Source organism: Rissa tridactyla, chromosome 9 (genome assembly GCF_028500815.1).
Source record: "Rissa tridactyla isolate bRisTri1 chromosome 9, bRisTri1.patW.cur.20221130, whole genome shotgun sequence".
NCBI classification, from domain to species: Eukaryota; Metazoa; Chordata; class Aves; order Charadriiformes; family Laridae; genus Rissa; species Rissa tridactyla.
In genome coordinates, this window is record NC_071474.1 from 39,628,688 (window position 1) to 39,647,274 (window position 18,587).

General features: G+C 46.9%; 1 protein-coding gene across 2 annotated transcripts in view; it reads left to right on the forward strand.

The window, feature by feature from the left end:
* The first annotated feature begins 2,539 nt into the window (after positions 1–2,539).
* The window catches only part of NRK (Nik related kinase), a 102,474-nt gene continuing 86,426 nt past the window's right edge, over positions 2,540–18,587 (forward strand). Inside the window, exons 1-2 of one of the 2 annotated variants that reach the window (XM_054215691.1) lie at positions 2,540–2,840; positions 7,558–7,623. In XM_054215691.1, the coding sequence (XP_054071666.1) occupies positions 2,784–2,840; positions 7,558–7,623 (123 nt within the window). In that variant the 5' untranslated portion in view covers positions 2,540–2,783. The remainder of the gene's footprint in view (positions 2,841–7,557; positions 7,624–18,587) is intronic. The other variant, XM_054215689.1, reaches the window with a different exon arrangement.

Sequence of the window (18,587 nt, forward strand, 5' to 3'; positions counted from 1 at the left end):
GCAGAACCAGTTATCAGGCTGGTGATGGAGAACGCGGGGCTTGTAAATCTGGTTCTGCTCTGAAAAGTAGCCGTGTCTGGGTGGCATTTTCACTCTCGACAGACCTGCTGTGAATATCGGTCACAAAACCAGCTGTTGATTGTGTTAGACCTGCAAGGCCGTTATGGGGGAAAAGATGTGCTGCCTTCTTTGGCAGCAAGGGAAGCTCACGAAGCTTTGCCCGCAATGGTACAAGTGGGACTGGAGTGTCCGCAGAAACCCTAGTGGCACCAGGGTTCAGTGGAGGGAAGACAACGAAAGGTGATGATAAATGCACGTAGCAAAGAGATACTGAGACGTGCCTGCAGAAATACTACAAGCCATATTGTACTTCTAACACCGGATTTTCATATTGTTTTTGAGTAGAGCTTTCTGTCAAGTGGAAACTAATCCTCAAGTTGGTGCACTCACCAGAAGCAAGGCAGGCGGGTACAATTAATTTCGGCAAAGAATCTAAGAGACGGAGCAAGAGAGAGGGCGTCTGGTAGCAGCTGGGAGTTTCACACCAGCTCTCACCAGGGAAGCAGGAAGGAAGTGGAAAGTGGCAGGAGACAAAGGACAGCCCGAAGGTTAGGGGAGAGATAAAGAGGGATTGTGAGAAATAACACAAGCAGAAAAGCTAATGATGGATTTATGTAAGGCAGGAAGGCTATAATGGGGGGGCAAAACTGTGGCTTAACTTTGTCAAAGGTGATGTGAGAGCCAGAATTTTCCAAATGCTGCCCAGGGGAGAGCGGGTGGCTGGGCACAGAGAGGGGCTTGGGCTGTTGCCGCGTGTGGATTTCTGCCCCTGTCGTGCGTAGCTGCGTGATGCCAATGTAGTTCTTCCACAAATGTAGGCTTTAATGCAGCAATCGGCCTCAAATCTGTTAGCAGCGCATCAATATGTTGGCCTACAGACAGAGAGAAAAAAGCCAGGGTCCCTTTAGCAGATTATGTACACAGAGGGGAGTGTTTTAAAAGAATACTTTGAAGTTGAGTGACACATCAGCATTTCTTTCAAGGAAATTGCCCAATGCTTTTATTACAACACTGCCACTCCACTGCTGGCATTGCGTCCGCCGTGATGGGCTCATAGGCACCAAAGATACTTTGACCACTCTGTCTTGATTTCACGCCTGCGATTGTGAAAATACTGATTCAGAATTTTGGCCCCTTTGCTCACTCTGGGAGGGGACAATGTCCCTGCCCTGAGTATCGTTCGGGAATGCTTAAGGACTTTATTTCAGTAATGTGCGTTTCCACTGATTTTTGTCTCTAAATGTGAGGCCCAAAAATATCTACAAGTCCTTCCACCCCACTACAATACCATTGTACACTGTTATTTCTGCGGTCATAATTACAGGGTGACGGAGACAGCGATGAGCAGCAGAGTTTATAGTAACATGCTGCCTTCTTGAAGTTCGCTGCAGTGCTCTGGGACAGGCTTGCCAAGGGGCTTGTGACCCTGTTCTGCACCGGGGGGGACTTGCCACTGCCTGTTCCCCTCTGTTGTGTGTGGGACTGTGGGGCTGGGCTCCCCCCGTGGTCGAGGCTGCTCTGCACGCCAGGACGGCTCTGAGAACGGTGCTGTGAGACACATTGCCGTCACCTCTGCGGGCTTGTATTTGCAGTGCTCGTTACTTAGGGCAAGGGTCTAGAAATTTCTGTGTGTATCATAGAATGGTGTGGGTTGGAAGAGACCTTAAAGATCATCTAGTTGCACCCCTTCTGCCCTGGGCAAGGACGCCTCCCACTAGACCAGGTTGCTCAAAGCCCCATCCAGCCTGGCCTTCAACACTTCCAGGGATGGGGCAGCCACAGCTTCGCTGGGCAACCTGTGCCAGTGCCTCACCACTCTCATCCTAAGAAGAATTCTTCCTTATGTCCAATCTAAACCTACCCTCTTCCAGTTTGAAGCCATTACCCCCCATCCTATTGCTATGGGCCCTTGCAAAAAGTCCCTCTCCAGCTTTCTTGTAGGCCCCCTTTAGATACTGGAAGGCCGCTATAAGGTGTCTCCGCAGCCTTCTCCAGGCTGAACACCCCCAACTCTCTCAGCCTGTCCTCAGAGGAGGGGTGCTCCAACCTCTGATTATCTTCGTGGCCTCCTCTGGACTCTGTTTTTATTATTGTTATTTTTAATGTAGTTTTGGTTTTGTTGTTTTGATTTTTTTTTTTTAAATTGTGGGGGTACTTGTGTTATTTTGTGGGGATCTATTTTTCTTTCTAATGGCTGGTGTAATTTCCTTCAGCCCTGTGGCACGCCGTGCCCGGTGTGCCATCTGGGACGGCAGCTCCTGGGTGGAAGCCGGGGGGGGGGAAATTTGCAGGTTCTCCCTCCCCTGCCTGCCGCCGGCCCCGGCTGTCCCCGCCGCGATTCCCGACCCTCCGCTGGCCGCACCGACCGCGCTTCCCAGCCCCCGCTCCCCACGCGTGGGTGGGTGATGGGGGGGCGGGGGGGAGCGCCCGGCGGCCGCCCCCGCCGGCGGCAGGTGGCCCCGACCCCCGCCGCCTCGGCACGTCACTTCCTCGCAAACTTTTCTCCCGAGGAACCCTCTCCGTGAAAGTTGCCGGCGGCGGCCGCCCGGCCCGGGGGCTGCTTCTCCGCGCCCGCCGAGCGGGGAGGGCTTTCCGGCCGGCCGGGCATGCCCGCCTCCCTGCGCCGGCCGGGGCACGGCCGGGCCGCCCTGGGCCGCCGGCGGGACCGTTAGCTGGGGGCGGCGGAGGGCTCGCCGCCGTCCTGCCCGCCTCGGCGGAGCGCCATGGCCCGGGACTGCGCCGCCCGCAGCCTGGACGGCATCGACCTGGCGGCGCTGCGGGTAAGGAGCGGCGGGGGGGGGGGGGGGCTGCCCCGGGACCCCTTCGTCCCCGCCGGGCCGTGCGAGCGCCGGGGCCGGGGGCTCATGGGGTGTGCAAAGGCTTCACCCACCCACCCCATCTCCCCTACCCCCCACCCCCCCTTTTCTTGAGGGGATGTCGCTCTGCCGGCGCCGCAGGAGGTGGCCGGGGGACACCCGTGCCGTGTCCCCGCTGGGCAGAGCCGGGCGATGCCGTCCGCACGTCCCGGCGTTTGAGGAGGCGGCCGTGGGGCGAGGGCTGCGCTGGGGCAGCGGGGCGAGGAGCTTGCGGGGCTGCTGCTCGCCGGCCGGCAGCTCGCCCGGACCCGGCGCTGGAGAGGTCGCGTCCCCTTCGCTGCCGAGAGCGTCCCGCGGGAGGGCGGCTCTGCCCCGCTCGCGGGGTTCCAGCGGAGCGGCCCCGTCCCCTCCCGGGATAAGAAATGATTCCTGCTGCCGTTCCTGGGGGCTGTGTGAACGCTGCGAAGCTGTGGAGAGAAAAAGCATGAGAAATGAGGATTTTCTAGAAGAAAATATGTGCGTGGGGTTTTGGCTTTTGAGGGTTTTTGTTGAGGTTTGGCTTTTTTTTTTTTTTTTTTCACCGAAGCTAAAAAAGTCAGCATTCACCTAGTTTGCTATGAATTTTTATCATTATGCTCTTGTGTTTTCAGGTTTTTTAACGTAATCCAAACTTTGGCCATACTAAAAGCCACGGTGTTAGTTAACAGACTTGTGTACGATGCCCCTTAGTTCCACTTCGCTTTTTTTTACATAGAAGCTGACCACCTATCGACCCAGTCCAACTAAGGCAGCTTTTTTTCTGGCGTACTCTCCACAGAAGAAGAGGGAAGAGTTCAATTGTGGCAAAAAGCAGCCGGCCCCAGACAGTGAAACCAAAGCAGGCTACTTTCTAAAAATATCGGGGGGGGGAAGAAAAAAAAAGGCTTGGAGAAGCCTTTGCAATAATCACACGGCAAGGAGGGTGTTCCAGACCAGAGACAGAAAGAAGAAAGGTGGCAGAGACAGTAAAGTTTGTGAGGATGGCATAAGGCTCCTGGCTGGGCAAGCAGAAGTTTAACCTGGCTCTGCTCAGAGGACTAAGACAAAATAGCGGAAGCTCTTCTTTAGAGCTTTAGCAGATGAGTCTTATCTCTTAAATAAATGATAAGAAACCAGTGTAAGTTTGAAAAAGAGTAGTGCTGCAAGCCAGACTGCAGGCTTTGTGTAGAAACCATCCAATGCAGGAACCTCCCAGAGGCTGTGAGCACGGCGGGTTTCAGCCCTGACAGGGGAAGGGACAAATGTGTCCTTATGGAGGAAACCTTTTCAGCACATCAGCAGCCTTAGTTTGGGGTTTGTGCTTGGCGGGTGAGGCTGGGCTGTAGAAATGATGTAACTGCAGGTGCTTTACCTTTGCCTTGTCTTGGGTGTTCCTGGGCCCAGCAGGAGCTGCCTGGCACTGTGTTCCCACCAACATCACTGCCGTTGGGAGGTCCAGCGGGGGGGCACAGCTGGGGTTGGGGTCTTTTTCAAACTGCACGAGCTAACCTCGCTCCCCTCCAAATGGGTGCTTGCCAGGGCTTTCCCCTTTTCCTGGAAAGAGGTGGTTTGAGCTGTAGTTTGCAAATCTTGTGGGAGCATCTTGTTGGGGTGCTCCCGCCCTGGGTTCATCAGGGCAGTCGGGTGGTTAAGAAGTCTCTGATCTCTGCGTTAAGTGCCAGGCTGTGGAGGCCCTGTAGAAGAACTCGAGCTTCAGACACCTGTATCTTGTTTAGCCACAGAGATTGTGAAAAGTGCATTTTGGTCAGGCTCTTGCTGCGTACGTTGTTCTTCGTTCTGCCTTGCGGAGAAGATGGATGTGGCCTGGGTGCCTCTGGGGCAGCAGTCTTCCTCTTGTCTTTTGACTACTCTGCAGGTGACTTGCAGGAAAGCAAGAAGGCCACCATATGGTACAGTGCATTACAGTAATTAACCTTAAAGTGATGAATGTTCAGGCCAGGATTTTGGCATCTGTCAAAGTGAACCCAGCAATTTGGCAGGGGCTGGCTTGGTGAAGGGTTAGATGGACCACGGGGCTTAAATGGTAGCTGAGAGGGAGGACTACATCAAAGATGTTGCCTAACTCCAAGATAATTAAGAAGTTGGGCCATTGTGAAGAATGCCAGCGAACGACGCAGTGCTGATTTCCAAGCGAACAAGGGCAATCCAAGGACCAAACTCAGAGCCCAGATTAATATCCTTTATGACTCTTAACAAGGCTCGGTTCGCTATGGTGTCCTGATTAAAAGAAGAGAGATGGCCAAGTGTTTTGGCTGCACTCAGAGCTGCGGAGGCTTCGCATGTTAATACTCAATTGGCTGGCAAGGACAGGGTAGGATTTTCACTATATTAAAGTTAATGCTAACATTTATTTAGATAATTGTTTGGGTTTTTCCTAGAGTGTCTGGAACCTTTAGAAGCAAGCTATTAGGATGCTAAATCAGAATGAAATTGATTGGAGGGGGAGAGAGAAGCTGATTTTGAGGCACATTAAATTATTATATTTGCATAATAAATAAGCTTGGAGCAGAAGAGTGAGGACGGAGCAGACATTTAAGTGAGAGGGACAGTTGCAAACTCCGAGTTGAAAATGCAGTTTAGCTTCCTCTAGGTTTCTGCGCTCTATGAACACCGCTTAATTCAGCAGCGCTGCTTTCTGCGGAAGAGGTGTGGAAATGGGATGCTGCTCCTGCTTCCTGAGGAGAGATACAGGAGATACTGTGCACGGAGACCCTTGTTCGGAAGGGTTCCTGGGGGAACTGCTGTGCACTTTACCGCACGGACGGTGACAACCCAAGGCACGGCTCTGGGGCAGAGGTTTGGAGCACCCACCTGATGCTTTAGCAGTGGCGGTGGATTATTGCTGATTTCAGCTCTGCTGAAGCAAAGTGTGGGGCTCCTTTATACCCAAGACTAGCACAAATGCAAAATGAAGAAAAGGGAAGGAAGCAAAGTGCTTTACAAGGATCCCAGTGTTGCATTCTTATACCTGTGCTTGGCTCCATAACACGAGTGGTCCCATCGATTTCCTTCTGTGTGAGGCTTCTAGGATTGGGGTTTAAGTCTAGAAGGCCGTGACTTACGACCTGGTCTTAAAAGTAAGCGATAGAAAAGAAATGACACAGACTGCCCTGTGCATGGTAAGTGATTTGATCTGGTTTATGCATTGTTAATTAGTGTGATTTTTTTTTTTTTTTTTAATAAAAAAAAAAAGAGGTCTTGTGAGGTTGACAATCCAGGAAGTGTAAGATTAAAACTCATTTAACTTAAAGGCAAAACCAAACGAACTCATTAGTACTTTCAGTTGTGGAAGTTGGTGCTGTGTTGTTCTGACAGTGAAAGCTATTGCCATTTATCGTGACGGTTGTGCCAGTAAAGGCAGAATCTGCTCAGAAAAAAAGACAGTATGTTTCCGCTGGGATTTTGCCTAAGTAAATGTTTCCATATCAGATACAGAAGAAGGCATTATTTATATTAAAAGAATAACAGGTAAGTGGAGTGGAGAAGTAGCTTGATACCCCAAAAAAAAAAAAAAAAAAAAGGGCCATAGAAACTGTACTTCTGAGATAATGTTTTTCTGTATCACATCCCTCAGCAGTACCAATAGGCATCAACTGACATGACAGATTGCCGAAACAGATGTAGTAAAACTGACACATGGAGTTAATAATATTTTATGTAAATCTCTCAATGATATCATCCCAAGAAATGAGCTGACTGAGAAATAGCTCAGCCAGAAACCAAGAAACTGGTCTCTTGAGTTCTTAATGTTTTTATATAAATCTCTCGAGTGAGTTTTAACTGAAGCAACAAATTTCTTAATGTGCTCAGTCATGCAGGAGCGAGCGTTTACTTGCCCATGCCTTGCAACAAGATGGTCTTCCTATATCCGAAAGGAATCCCGTTATTGGATCCCATTATTGGAGACGGGTGTGTGCTGCAGTGGTTGGGTTTAGAGCAACTGGTGCTAAACCAGTAGGATGCCAGTTGGCTGGTGTGGTGTGTGGCACTGATCACCTGACACATGAACCTTTCGTGTAAATTAACAGCAGTCTAGTTTGGGTTCAAGGCTTCAATACATAAGTCAAATCCACCTTGTTACGTTTGCGAAACGGGGCCGTTGAGCATTCTCAGGCTCCCTGTAGCGTTGCGATGGCCTGTGTTGCTCTGTTTCCCTTTTGTAAGGTAATGGGGCTCAGGTGCTGCATATGGTATTTTTTTTCAGTTCTATGATTTAGGTGCTTTATTACCTTGCCAGTGCGAAGTGTTTCATAGCAGAAGACGGCAGCCCAGCCCATAGCCTAGCTCAGTGTTCTAAGGTTTAGGAAGCCTGGAGTTTATTCCTTATTCTGCTGCTAAGCTGAATCTGTTGAAGTCTTGTATTCCTCACGCATCTCCATTTTTTTTGTTGTTATCTGCCGTATTGCCATGCTACAAATCTTCACCGAGTTGTTTTGTGTGTAGAGTTTTGGGTAACTTGACTGAAAACTTCAATATTAAATGTATTTCTTATACTATTATTTGGCTATTTCCCCTTTAGTGTGTAATACAGGTCATTAGGAGATCTGCCACAGATGTTTTCATTTTGATTGTGTGCAGTTATGCTCCATTATGAAGTGGTTGCTTTGCTGCAAATAATGTTATTTCTTCTGCTTTTTTGCAGGACCCTGCGGGAATATTTGAACTGGTGCAGGTTGTTGGAAATGGGACATATGGACAAGTCTATAAGGTTTGGATGCCTCTTTAATTTATGATGCTATTCTTAATGAAGCTGTTTTTCCTAAAGCAGAAATGAGCACCATTTAAGAAGGTGGACAGTATTGTTCCAGTAATAACCTGTTTTATCTTGCTGTTTTTTCTGTGTAATGCAAAATGGTGTCACCTGTGAAACTCTGTGCCCCTTCCTTCTGCCCTGTTTTCATGTCCCTCTGCTGCCAGAGGTGAGATGGGTGTGTTGGCTTTCCTGCTGACTTCCCTCTGCCCTCTTTGTTCTGTCCTGTGGTATTTTCTCTTCTTCAAAATTATTTAAGAGGTGGCTGGCACAAATTAACATCACTGATGGCTAAATCTGTCCTGGATTGGGTGGAGAGCTCAGCCAAGACTAAACCAGCAGGTACTCTTCAAGACAGAGGGGGCAATTAACCCTGCTCTGCAGGCAGGCTGTCAAGTTTTTTATTTCTGTTATTACCTTTCTCTCCGTGGTACCCAAGCAGAACTACCGGTCAAGAAACTACAGCAACTAAATACTGTCTGCCATAACACGCCGTGTACACTATGCAATGCACACCTTCAGTTAGTTGTAAGAACTAGCCCAGAAAATTGTTCTTTCACTGTAAAGCCTTTCCTAAGAATGATCTAGGAAGAGAAAATAGACACGATAAAATAGGGAACTGAGTCTGTGTTGTTCCTATTTGGCGAAAGAAGACAGAGGCAGGAAAAGGCCGTGCTGCTGAACCCTTGGAGGTACATCAGAGGAGTAACGGCTCCGGAGGGATCTGTCTGGTCTTGCTTCTCCCGCAGGTCCCACCGCTGAGGAGCTCCTGCGTGATGCGTCTTTCTGTCGGTGCAGGCTCTTTCTGCATCGATCCCCTGTTGCAGGAGGAATGCAGAAGGGGGCCCCAGTGTAGAAATGCAGGAGGGCTCTTCATCTTCCTCTGATTCCAGTGCATTGAATGCATGTTCCATTTCGGAGTCCGTCCTCTGGTGGCACATCTGCTGTGACCACATTTTGGCTTCCCTCTGAAGCTATAGCTACTCTTTCAAAGATTCTGGAAAATCCTCTACAGAAGCAGCTCTGGGGAGTTTCTGCTTTCCCATACTACATCGTCTTTATTTATTTTTGTGTCAGAAGCGGGATCTTTCTTATGTAACTCTTTGTGGCACTGATTAAGTCTGTTGTTTCTGAGATTGTCATTCAGATACTGAGGTCAGTACTATTAAATCAAAAATAGAGGCTCAGGGGTTCACACGGACAGATGAGAAACCAGAAGACATTCAGGGGTGCTGTTGTCAGTGTAATCACAGAGTGTCCTGCCTGTAAAAAGATCCTAAAGCTCCCAAATGGCCTCTGAAATAGTTGTCTTTCTTTTCATGCCTGCATTTATTTTATATTGGGAGAGAAAAAATTTCAATCTAGTCATCTTTTAAGGATGTTGAGAGTGAATCAGCTGCTTAATCGTGGCAGAAACAGGAAGGAGCAATGTCGTTTGCTTTTCTGCCGCAAGAGAAAATGTTTTGAGCTATTGTGTGGTTCACTAGAATGTTAGTTGCCAAAATGTGTAAGAAGTATTGACAGTGACAATTAAAAATGTTACCCAAAGGCTGTTGTCCGCTGAGCACGCGAGAGACCAGGGTCTGACAGCGCTGGATAATGGGTGATTTGAGTCTCGGCTCGCTCTGCGCTTGGACTAGCTGCCACATCTACGCAAGGCACTGAGAGACAGGGTCTCGCAAGGCTGCGGGTGCTGAGGGGGAGCTTTGTGCGTGTGCATCACGCCATGGAGAGATGATGGGCCATGTGGAACCCTGGCTCCGGGCAGGCACACCCATAACAAAGGCTTTGTTCATATAAATACGTGTGGTCAGTGAACGCAGGGTGTTCTGCTGAGGCTTTGCTCATGGAAGGAGCCGCTCTCTGCGGGAGGATGACAGTGAGCCACGCGGCTGAAGAAGACAGATGATGACAGCTGAGGTGGACGGGTACAAAGTGGGTGCTCTAAACTGCAGGCATTCAGCATGGACTCCGTTACAAGCACTTTTCACGCGATCCAAAGCTCCAGGGTGTTTGGAAGTACCTCTGCAGAAGATGCTGAGCACCACCTGAATGTACTCAGGTGGTATCTCCCTCGTGCTGGCCTTGCGACCAGAGCAAATGTCTGTTTTCTCTGAAGGAGGACAGCTGCGATGGAACAACTGCTTCTGAGGTCACCATAAAAAATTAGGCTATGGTATCCACTTTTCTTTTTCACTGCTGTTTATATAGATCGAAGGACACATTAATGCTAGGACCGATGGAGTGAATAAGGGAATGCTGGAATCGTTTTGTAGTTTATCTAGTAGAGGCTTGGGATCATAAATATTTAAGTTATAAAGTAATCTCAGTTATCCACATAATGTACTCATGTCATTAACGCATGTTTTTATTCTCCAGAGGTGTCAGAATCTTCCATACGTTCAGAAATAGATACACGTAGTAGTTTGCACATAATCAAAGCAAAGCTTATTTCAGGCTAAATAATGACCAAGATTACTAAATTGCTTGGTTGGCTGTGGAGATGATTCATAAGGCTATATGGTTTAATATATGCAGCTCCATAAAAATGAAAATAAAATTTAGAGGATTCATTATTAGATTTGGAAAACAATGTTTAACAGATTTATTGAAGGAGAGTATTGTTCATACTGAATTATTCCAGACCAGTTCCAGTTCAGTGTCTTTTTAAATTAAATGGAAGGGGTATAAATTGTACCCATGATAATGCTAGAGCTGTCTAGAGGTGTTATAAAGTTGGGATTTGCATATAATAACTGACTAAAAGCTAGCAGATTTTTTGACAACTTATGAAGTAGAAGGACGTAAATATGCCAGTACTGGCAACTTCAGCCTTTTGGAAAGTATGAATTAGATATTAAAAAATCAGATGGTACCCAGAAGTCATGAGACTGGATTCGTTATCTCTCGAAATGACAGATGAGTTTTTCAGTAAATTGCTGGCTTCCAGGAGTCGAAATCTGAAGAACAATACAACGTAAGAGGCGATTCTGAATAATGTCATGGAAGGTGGTGGCAGAAAGCCTTCTCTGAAGGCAGTTGGAAGTAGTGCATTTGCTGGTGGTTGGAGAAATAATGAGTGTTTCTCTTTCATGTGTTGGTTTCCTGAACTTTGAAGTGCTGAAGGTCAGACTGTGTCCAGCCTCTGCACCATCGCTACTGAATGCATATGGGAAAGAGAAGTTTCTGACCTTCCCATGCACTGTTTTTTGCAAGAACTGTCCGTCTTCCTGAGAACCCTCAAGACCAGGGACCACAAAGGCTGTGCGGGGGACACGGGGTTGCTCTCCAAACTATGAGGGCAGTGATTAGGGGTTTTTTTTTTTTTTTAGAGCTGCTGGTCAGTAAGGACCTTCAGACAGGGCAGAGCAGTGTTTTGCATCACGTAACTGTCGGTGTCATCTGGGAGGAAGCAAGATTGCTGAAGGTGTCACCCGCAAGTTCTTGGGTTTTGCTTCCTCCCTGGGCTGCAGCCGCGGTGCCTTGGAACCCCCTCTTACAGGCGGCCTGCGGAAGCTTGAATCCAGTGGTGTTTGGGATCGCAGTAAAACTGCAGAAAACAATCTTGGAAATGTATAAATACCATCTTTTTATTTGCTAGTAGTTGCTACGTTATTGTCACATGGTGTACTCTTAGAGGTGGTGCCTTTGCAAGCGTTGTGAATCTAACATCGGTGGCTGTGCACTGCTCTCGGTGTGCTTGAGGCTGTATAGAATCATAGAATCATAGAATTGCTGAGGTTGGAAGGGACCTTTAAGATCGAGTCCAACCTTTAACCTACCCTGACAAAAGCCACTTCTAAACCATGTCCCTAAGTGCCCCATCTACCCTTTTTTTAAACACCTCCAGGGATGGTGAATCCACCACCTCCCTGGGCAGCCTATTCCAGTGTTTAATAATCTTACAACATATCTTACAACATAGGTATGGCTGTCCAGACCTGACAGCGTGGTGATTTGAATAATCCTTTGCCTACTCCCGTTACCTCCAGAAGTTTAATTATATGGATGCCTTGTTCTCCTTACACAGTTGGGCTCTGTTGCTATGAAGAACTGGAGAGTGATTGTGTATCGCCCTTGATGTAGAACATCTTGGTCTGCGCTTGTGCATGTAGTAATAACTAAACTGTAAGTTTGGGGGGATGAAATATGGGGTTTTTTGCGAAGACTTTAGCTGTTATTTTCATATTCTTTGAGTGGTACGGCTTCAGTAGGAGCTTGTTAGTGTATTTTCTATCTTTTAATTTTCAGCGCAGGGTCATTTTTCTAATGGGTGAATGGGGAAAGGGAGAGATGGGGCGACTGAAGTGGGTGCCACTTTTGAAGTGTTTGGGTCAGACAATGGCTCTTGAGCGCTGGAACATACTGTGGGACTCTTGAGTTTGTAGCTGCTTCATTTTTGTTAGTTATCAAGATAAAGAGGAATTGCTCCTAACCCTATTCGTTCAGCTGTGCTCTGAGAGTCATCCTTCTAAAGAAGTTTTCATGGGCCAAATGAGGTCATAAGCAGCATGTGTGCAATCTCCTTGTTTTCTGATGTAGAGAGGCACCTGACTGGGGCCTTTGACTTCCTTTGTCTTAATGATGGGGATCAGCCCTCTCCTGGGGTCGGCGTTTTTGAGTCGCATAGGGAATGAGAGGTCAGTGTCTTTGGCGAGTTCCAGGGGCTGACGTTTTTTGGAGTATGATCTTGCCGGCTGATGATGAACCGTGATTTGCAGCTGTGGTGTGTGCAAAACGGTTGTATCCTCAATGGAGTCTGAGGGCACAGGGGACTTGAGAGAGGTGCTCGGATTTGGGACTGCGAGAATCAAAAGGGAAGAAGCGGCTTCCCCATAATGCAGCTGATGAAGATGAAGCAGTGCTGTTGCCGAGGCTTAGCAGAGGGTGGAAGCAACCCTGCCTTCCTGTAGTGGCTCTGCACAGCTAATACTTTTATTTCTACGTAGTCACATAAGACTCTGGATGCAAAAAGGAAGCAGATCTGCGTAAGGAAGTGTTTTGGTGGGTATTTTGTTTCTGTTTGTTTCATTGGGTTTTTTTTAAATACAGCTGCTTCTTGGCATTGACTCAGGCTTCAATTGTTGACGTGAGTTATGTGTTACTCTACTGCTGATGTACGATGGCAGGAGTGTAGTGAAGCATAAATACAACTTTTCAGCTTATCTTAAACAATTTGAAAGTCTGCTGAGTCCTGCATAATTCATTTCATTGAATACCTGGCTGAAGTAATTGAGACCAAGTTGGGAGGGGTGGGGGGAAGCAACATGGGGTTTTTGAGACTTGATCCTGCATGGAAGGAATCACTAGGCCGTGCTAAGTTATGAAGTGTTGAAGTCTATGGACTGTATTGAAAACCTTAATTGATGGTAGCACCTCAGGCAGTTGCTGGAAGGTTAAACGTAAGAAACATTTCGGTTATGTTCAGTGCAATCCAGAAAGTGAACATGTATAACCGCAAAACTTCAAAACCGTGCCTTCTGGGGGTGGGTCAGAAGTAGCCACCTTCTGAAGAGCATATCTCAGGGCTGAAATGCAGTTTCAGAGTCTCCAAACTACCGCAAACAGAGACGTTAAAAATGTCATGTCTCTTGGGATATTTTGTTATCATTTGTGGTCGGTTACAGTTTTCAAGCCAATCATAGCCTTCAAGGCACTGAGATTTTGATGAGTCAAGTATGGAAATCAGTTGTTCTTTATAGAAATGACAAAACGCTACTTTCTGTTTCACTAGCAGTTGGTGGAAGTGCTTGTTTGTCTATTCATTTTCTTTATTTGGGTTTTTAGCAGCATAGCTGATTATCTCGTCCATGTGGAAAACTAGTAAATTATTGTAGGCAGCGGTGTATAAAGAAGTATTGCTGCGGTGTACTGCGTGGAGTCGACAACTCATTGTGTAGATGCTCGGTTCAGCAGTGCAAACAAATTCTCTGCTAATCCTGGCAACGGGGTTCTCCTGCAGGAGTGAGTCTGAGCTTGATATCTGCTACTGCCATTGTAATAAGATGCAAAATGCTGTGGTGCTCACAAGTGGGGTGCCTTGAAAGTGTAATGTATATGGCTGTGATGTCATTAATACACTAGAGAGGCATGGTTTGGTGTTTCAGTATTTAACTGCTTCATGCCTCTGATTTTAAATAATGCCTGTGAAGTTCGCATACAGCTAGATGTGTTTCTTCCTCTTCTCTGTTGCCTGCAACTCCTAAATACACTCTCATAAGTGTCTTCATGCTTTTCTTAGAGCTTCCGCACCATCATGTTGGTCCTTTTCCCCCTTCATCAGAAAGGATGTGGCGGTGGCAGTGCATCCTTGCAGCAACGAGGGCAAACTGTGCCTTGGGCTGCGTCAGCAAGAGTGTAGCAAGCAAATCAGGGGATGTGATTACTTCCCCCTGCTCTTGTTAGGCCACACCTGGAGCACTGTGTCCCATCTTTGTGCCCCTAGTTCCAGAGAGACATTGGGAAACTGGAGAGGGTCCAGCAAAGGGCCACCAAAACATTTAGAGGGTTGAAGAACTTTACGCGTGAAGAAGGAAATGCTGAAGGAGTTGGATGTTTATCAACCTAGGGAAGAGACGGCTGCGGACAATCTAGTCACGGCATTCAAGTGCTTCAGCGATGGTTTGCATAGAAGATGGAAGTACAGGGATGCACAGGACAAGAGGAACCAGGCACAGGTTGCTCAGGGGAAATTCCATCTGGATGTAAGAAAAAAATTCTTTACCATGAGAATAAGTCAACGTTGGAATAGGTTTCCCAGGGTGGCGCTGGAGTCGCCCTTGCTGGAAATGTGCAAGACTGTTTGACATTGTCTTGGGTAACCTAACTTAAGGCCCTGCTTTCAACAGAAGGTGGGACCATACGTTCCCAGAGGTCTTTTCCAATCTTAATTTGAGTACTGGACTTTGATTACAAAACATGTGAATCTCCGTGGACAGAACATAGCTGCTCTGAATCCGGCCTATTAGATTGTGAATGACCGACTTGAAGAATTAAGAAAAGAAAAGAGGAGGGGGAATGACTTTTATTTCAAATATATGTATAAAATAGGTAGTGTATTGTGTGTATTTAGTTGTCAGAGTCAGGAGCATTTTTTTTCCATAGTGTGTGGGATTTGGGGGGGGGTGGGGTGTTGGATTTTTTTTTTTTAATAATCTTGGCTTCTCTGCTTATTTGTGTGGTAATGCCAAACTATATTCAGCACTGTAATTTAAAATAATGGATCATACATGCGAAATTAATTAGCAAATTGTGAAGTCCTGGTTGTAGTTAGTGAATATTTCAGTGGAATTCAATTAAGATTCTTAAGTGTAGGACTAGTTTATCAAAAATAGAAGAGCAAGCATGTGAAAAATGTGGAAAAAACCTCTCAGCTGTGGAGTGCTTCTATACAATAAAGGCTCTTTGACTGAGCAGAGCGATGTACAATAATTAGATGTGCCATATCAGCCATTAGAGAGTAGTAAAATCCTTGCAAATAATTTGTTGGCAGGCTTGCCACTTCCAGCTCCTCCCTGGTATGGACCTGAATGCCCATATGGGAGAGTGCAATGCATTTTTATCCTAAACTGGTGGCATTTTGAGCTCGTGTTGCATAACGCTTCAGATGTAGGCGCTGGGACATGCTATTTTGAAGGTAAGAGAACATGCTAAAAATGCACTGGTGGTAATATGAGCACGGTGGGAAATAGTTCAACCTCTTAATTCCCCACTCAAGCACTTTGTTACGCTTTAAGCACCTCCCCAGTGACATTGATTTCAATACTCGTGACTGCTCAGTAGCATCCAGAATCATGCCTACGTGAAGATGCACATCAGAGTGACCAGCGCTTGCATGCCTGAGTTTTACAATACCTGACCTACTCAGAAGTATCTCCTTGTATGTGTTATTTCTTCTTCAAAAGAAAGCAGTAGGATTGGGGGAAAACTTGTAAGAAATTGTCTTTTCGCAGTCCAAAAGCCTCCCGCACAAGTAATGAGCTATTGGAGTTAATGAATGAATGGTAGGATATTACTTAATTTTAAACAGCAGAAAAACTAGTGTTTGTTTATAGATGTTTGAGATGATTCCCGTTGCAGGTTAGCTTTAGTAACTGTGCTGTTACATTTTTCCAAAGGAATTGCAGAACTTCAGTGCCTTGTAATCACACACCACCTTATCTCCACCTCGCTGAGTCTTTCTTACAGCTCCACGTGAGCGGTACTTTCCAGGTCTGCTTTAGTGACCTGAAGGATGCATGTACCTTTTTTGAAAGTCCCTCTTTGGTACCTCTGGGCTAGAGCTAGTAGAGCATAATAAAAGGAACGTATCAGTCAGTTTCCTAAAAATATTGATAGCCTGCTTGTCTCTTTTTATTATTATTGTTATGTATATTTCATGGACTTATCCAGCATTTGGTGCTTTAAACTTGACAGTGTGATGAATTGGTCTTAAGAATTGTGTGGAGTGTGTGCTGCCTTTCTCTCCTTTCCCATTGTCCGCGTAGATGAGGCGTCATCGTTGTCTTCACCAGCAGTAAATATTCTTTTAAGTTTCATGCTCAGTCTTCAGGTGTTTTTCCCATAAGAATGTGTTTGAATTTGTTTATGCCTGAGGAACTCGTATTTTTGTATAAGAATCATCTGTAATAGGGCTTTATAGTTTGCTCTTAAAGTATTCAACAAGTTTGTTACTTTAGGCCAAATAGTTAAGCCCTACAGGATGAGATCTTGGGGACCAAAAGATAGCTTCTGGGATATGTTTTAGACATCTAAATTGCGATCCTGTTCTGAAGGAGGCTTTTTACCTATGTGTTGAGTGGGGTCTCCAGCAATCCTGTAGCAGAAGCGCTTTGTTGCAGGTGTCGCTGAAAAATCCAGCAGCAGAAATGTCAGTCCGCAAAGAGGCAAATCCTCCTGCTGAGGTCTGTGATGGATCGATGTTTTCCATGGGCTGGATGTCGTGTAGCACTTCCAGCATGCACAGAGAGCAGTGACTGTGCACAGTAGGGCTGTTGCAAAACTGTTCATTTTAGCTCCTGCTTCACTTCAGCAGCCTGGGCTCTGAAGTCTCCTGCCCCATTGGCCCTCTGACCCTGAGCTCAGGCCTGGTGGAACTCTGTCCTATCTCTGACTTCCCTACCTTCACCTTTTTCTGCCATCCCCGGTACCTGATCAGTCTCTCTGGTGGGTTTTTCTGCTTTAAGTAGAATGGATGTTGGTTTGCTTGAACCACAAAATGCGTTTATAGTTCATTCTGCCCTCAGTTAAAGCCCCTCGCTGTAGAGGTGAGCTCGCATTAACTCCTCCTACTCGGGCTGACTTGTGTGAGAGCTTGTCATGTTATTTTACTCGTCGTGAAATAACGCCCTAAGAAGCAATTGTATTAGCAGCTGCTGAGTTGTAGCTGTAGAGTTGTAACTTTTGCCCCATCAAGACCATCCGGGAGCAGTTAAAAGCAGCACCATGCTTGTGCAAGAAAGGTTTCACATGTGTTCGTTAGTGGAGCTTGGGGTAGGACTGGAGATAGCTTGTGGCAGCAGCAAGCCCTTTCTTGTGGAGCAAAGAGAAGGAAATAGCATGAAGGAATTGTTTTTATTTGTTACTCAGATGAAGTCCTGAGTGTGGCAATCTGCTGTCCTGCAAACCACGTGCTGGTTTATGTCTGCGCAGAGGTTGCACAGAAGTCTGCCAAGTCAGGCAGCGGGACTTTGAGCGCTGGGGTTGGGAAGTGCGGAAACATGAGGGACGTTCCCACAGCCTTACCCTGGCGTGGTCGGCTGCCGTGGACGATTGCCACAGCTCCTCTTCCATGCTCTCTCAATTACCCCACAAGTAAGAGGGGCCAGCACCATGTGGACCCCCAGCTACATGAGGTGTGGGGCATGGGGGTGGTTGGGACAACCAGGGCCATTATCAGCGTGGTCTTTGTACTTGCTGCTGGGAAGAGCTCCTCCAGAGACCATGTCTCATGGTGTCTCCCAGGGTCAGGTGGGTTCACGGAGGGCTCTGTGACGATGCTGCTGTGAGGTCCTGGAGGGTATCACAGCTCCAGTGCTCTGGAGGAAAGCAGCCTTTTGCCGAAATGTAATGTTCCTGCTGCCTTGAAAGCCAAGTACAGCTGGGTTTGGTGGTAGCACAGCTATTCAGACTGCAGCTGCCTGAGGACACAGCGGCAAAATCTGTTGGGATAACTGTTGATGCTGCCCTTTCAAGGCATTTGTGGGGAAATGCAGTTTAAAAGCCAGTTTTCATTGTCAGCTGGGGTCGAACAGCTCTCTCGGTCAGTAGACAGGCACAGGCCAGCCCCTTGTTCCGTCATAATGAAAATTCCAGTAGGTGATTTTAAATTGTGATGTCCAATTTCAATTGCAAAATCCATAAACGTGATAATCTGGTATTCAGCTGTTCTCAGGCTGCTGGCCAGCAGTAATTTTCCTGGCCTGCGGAGTTCTGTGAATATGGCTCTTGGGAATAAAATTAAAGAAGAAACTATTTTTCAGCTATTTGTAGTATGCTTATTTTTTTAAAGCCCTTATGCGTTATAAGCCTGCCCTCGTAACCCACTGACTTTGTGGGATTCCTGAAAGGTTTTTAAGGTTTGCTTTATAAGCACCTTTTCAAAGGTCATTTCTTCCCCATCCCATTCTTTTTTCCCCAAGAAAACATGAAACTTCAGTAACTTCTGAGACCCTAGGGAGTGCAGAAGGTGTGCTTTGTAGCAAACTGTGGCCTTTTTCAGCGCCCCGCAGAAGTGCTGTTATTAGCTAATAGGTAATAGCTAGCACGTGGTCTGTGGCGGTGCTTTTAGGTGCTCCCATTGTGGAAGAAATACACTTTTTCATAAAGGTGGGAGGGGGGTTGACGTGTACAGCTGCCATCCAGCAGATCTGGCTTGTCTTCTTGCCTCTCATCCTTGTTTGAAAAAGCATGGATTTGCTGGA